We start from the raw sequence: 1,995 nt of genomic DNA, 5'->3' as shown, positions 1-1,995 counted from the left end.
CTGCTCTGGGTGTGCGTGGCCACGGAGCCCCGCGGGGCGGCGACGGGCACCGTCCATGCGTCCCGTCGGCAGAGCCGGGCACAGCCGGGACGGGCGGGCACCGCAGCCGTCCTGGGAGGTACCGCAGGCACACGGAACGCACCCAGCAATCGAAACCTGCCCTTGTGCTTGCAACGTTGTTGTTGCTTCTTGTGATTTTTGCATCGTTCGTCCGTGGATGATACTGCCCTAGGTAGATCCACTTAACTATGTTGAAATGTTGCTCTTAGACTTACTTAGGCTGGGTTTATGCCCTTGTGTCATAGTTACTAAATGAGTGGGCTTACAACATAATATTTCGAAAAGGTCACTTGCAGGTAAAAAAGTCTGCTCAAGGCACCAAATACAATGTAAAATGCCTTAAAATGTATCATATGTGCCAACTTACGTGGTATTGATCGGCACAGCAAAACCAAAGCTGCTCTTTTTTTGCATAGAATAATTGCTGGAATTTCCACTGAAACAAGGATGGGTTTTTTGTATCAAATGTCACACCAAAAGCTTTCCTGCAAGTTGCAAGGATTCTGCAACTTTATTTTAGCTCCCTGGTCACTGATTGTGTGATGAATGTGACTTTAAGTATTGTGGTACTTCACTTGGTGTTCACACAATCTTCACTTTGTACTAAAACAGTGTAAAACCCTCAAGCATTAATCGTGAAAAGATAAAGTAAGGAATAAAAAGTGATGCATAATCCAAAAAGGAAAGGGAAAAAAAGAAAACGAGAGAAGTTTTCCCCACTGTATGGAGCTATATGTATCGTATGTTAGTCCTTCTGTTCAACAGGAAGGACTGTTCCTGAAGACCCATAAATGAGTGGCACTGCTGACCTACAAAGCTTCACTAGTGTGTGCTGTGGAAGCCTTTTATGATGGTACCAGCACCACAGACTAAGAAACAAACAGGAATTTTCCTGTTCATGAGCAGGAACTTGAGAGACTGGAAATGGTTTTTACAGCAGTGAAAATTGGCCCATTTCAGCAAAAATTCAGCTACATTTATTAACCACTCACTGACTTTCAATTTTCTTAGAGTATGCCTTGCTTAACACAGTTTAAAGCTCTGTGCCACATTATACCAGAAGTTTCAGAGAATGGGACAGGTGTAAGAAGCTCAGGCAGGTCCCTCCATGATTCTTCTGAGATATAGTCTAACAAGTAAAGGCCTTTCATGCTGCTGTCTTTCCCATGGCCAGCTTATTCTAGGAAAAGCACATGGCCTCAATCTTTGTGCTAGCCTGATTTCTGCCTGGCTTAAGATTTTTGGGGCTCTTTGCAACCTTTGTGAATTATAACAACATCAATGTTTACTAAATTTAGCATGAGGTAAGTTTTGGCCCTATACCAAAGTAACCTGGGATCATGACAACTTCTCTGAGATTTAAACTAACCTTTTCTTCTTCAAATCAATATTAATAGTGAAAAGCAGAGTGGAGAGTAAGGGGTTTGGAATGTGGTTAGTTTGGGATTTGATTTTTTTTATTTGTTACTAAAACTTAATTGACTTGAAAATTTCTGTGGCAAATAAAGTTCCTAATCAGATTTAGAAAGAAGTTACCAAAAATTGCACGGTGTAAGTAGCAAGAAACAGCACCATTAATAGCATGGTCTTATGAGGAGGCCCTGAAGTCATTTTGGGATGTGAACATTCACTGCTTTGAACAAGTTAACGCTACAGACTAAGCTGTGATGACTTTAAACTTGTAACTGTTCTCCTTTAATAATCATCTGTCTTGTAAAGTCCCTGTCTATGGCCCACCCAGGAAGGCAGTCGGAGGGAGTTAGGGAGTAACATTCCCACGCCTTGCTGTGTAGGCACGAAGGAGACCGCGTTCATCTCGGCGGTGACGGCGGCGGGGCTCGTGCACTCAGTGACGCGCTCGTGCAGCGCGGGCAACATGACCGAGTGCTCCTGCGATGTGACCCCGCGGCACGGCGGCCGCGCCCCCGACGCGCG

General features: G+C 44.4%; 1 protein-coding gene across 1 annotated transcript in view; it reads left to right on the top strand.

Annotated features, from left to right (window-relative positions):
- Nucleotides 1–1,359: 1,359 nt before the first annotated feature.
- Nucleotides 1,360–1,995, top strand: part of WNT16 (Wnt family member 16) — an 8,434-nt gene continuing 7,798 nt past the window's right edge. The window contains exons 1-2 of the mRNA XM_017743744.1: nucleotides 1,360–1,364; nucleotides 1,780–1,992. Of these exons, the coding sequence (XP_017599233.1) occupies nucleotides 1,360–1,364; nucleotides 1,780–1,992 (218 nt within the window). The remainder of the gene's footprint in view (nucleotides 1,365–1,779; nucleotides 1,993–1,995) is intronic.

This window comes from Corvus brachyrhynchos, unplaced genomic scaffold, assembly GCF_000691975.1.
Source record: "Corvus brachyrhynchos isolate BGI_N302 unplaced genomic scaffold, ASM69197v1 scaffold29, whole genome shotgun sequence".
NCBI classification, from domain to species: Eukaryota; Metazoa; Chordata; class Aves; order Passeriformes; family Corvidae; genus Corvus; species Corvus brachyrhynchos.
Note: the sequence above shows the minus strand (reverse complement) of the source record. Positions and strands in the feature narration are given on the sequence as shown.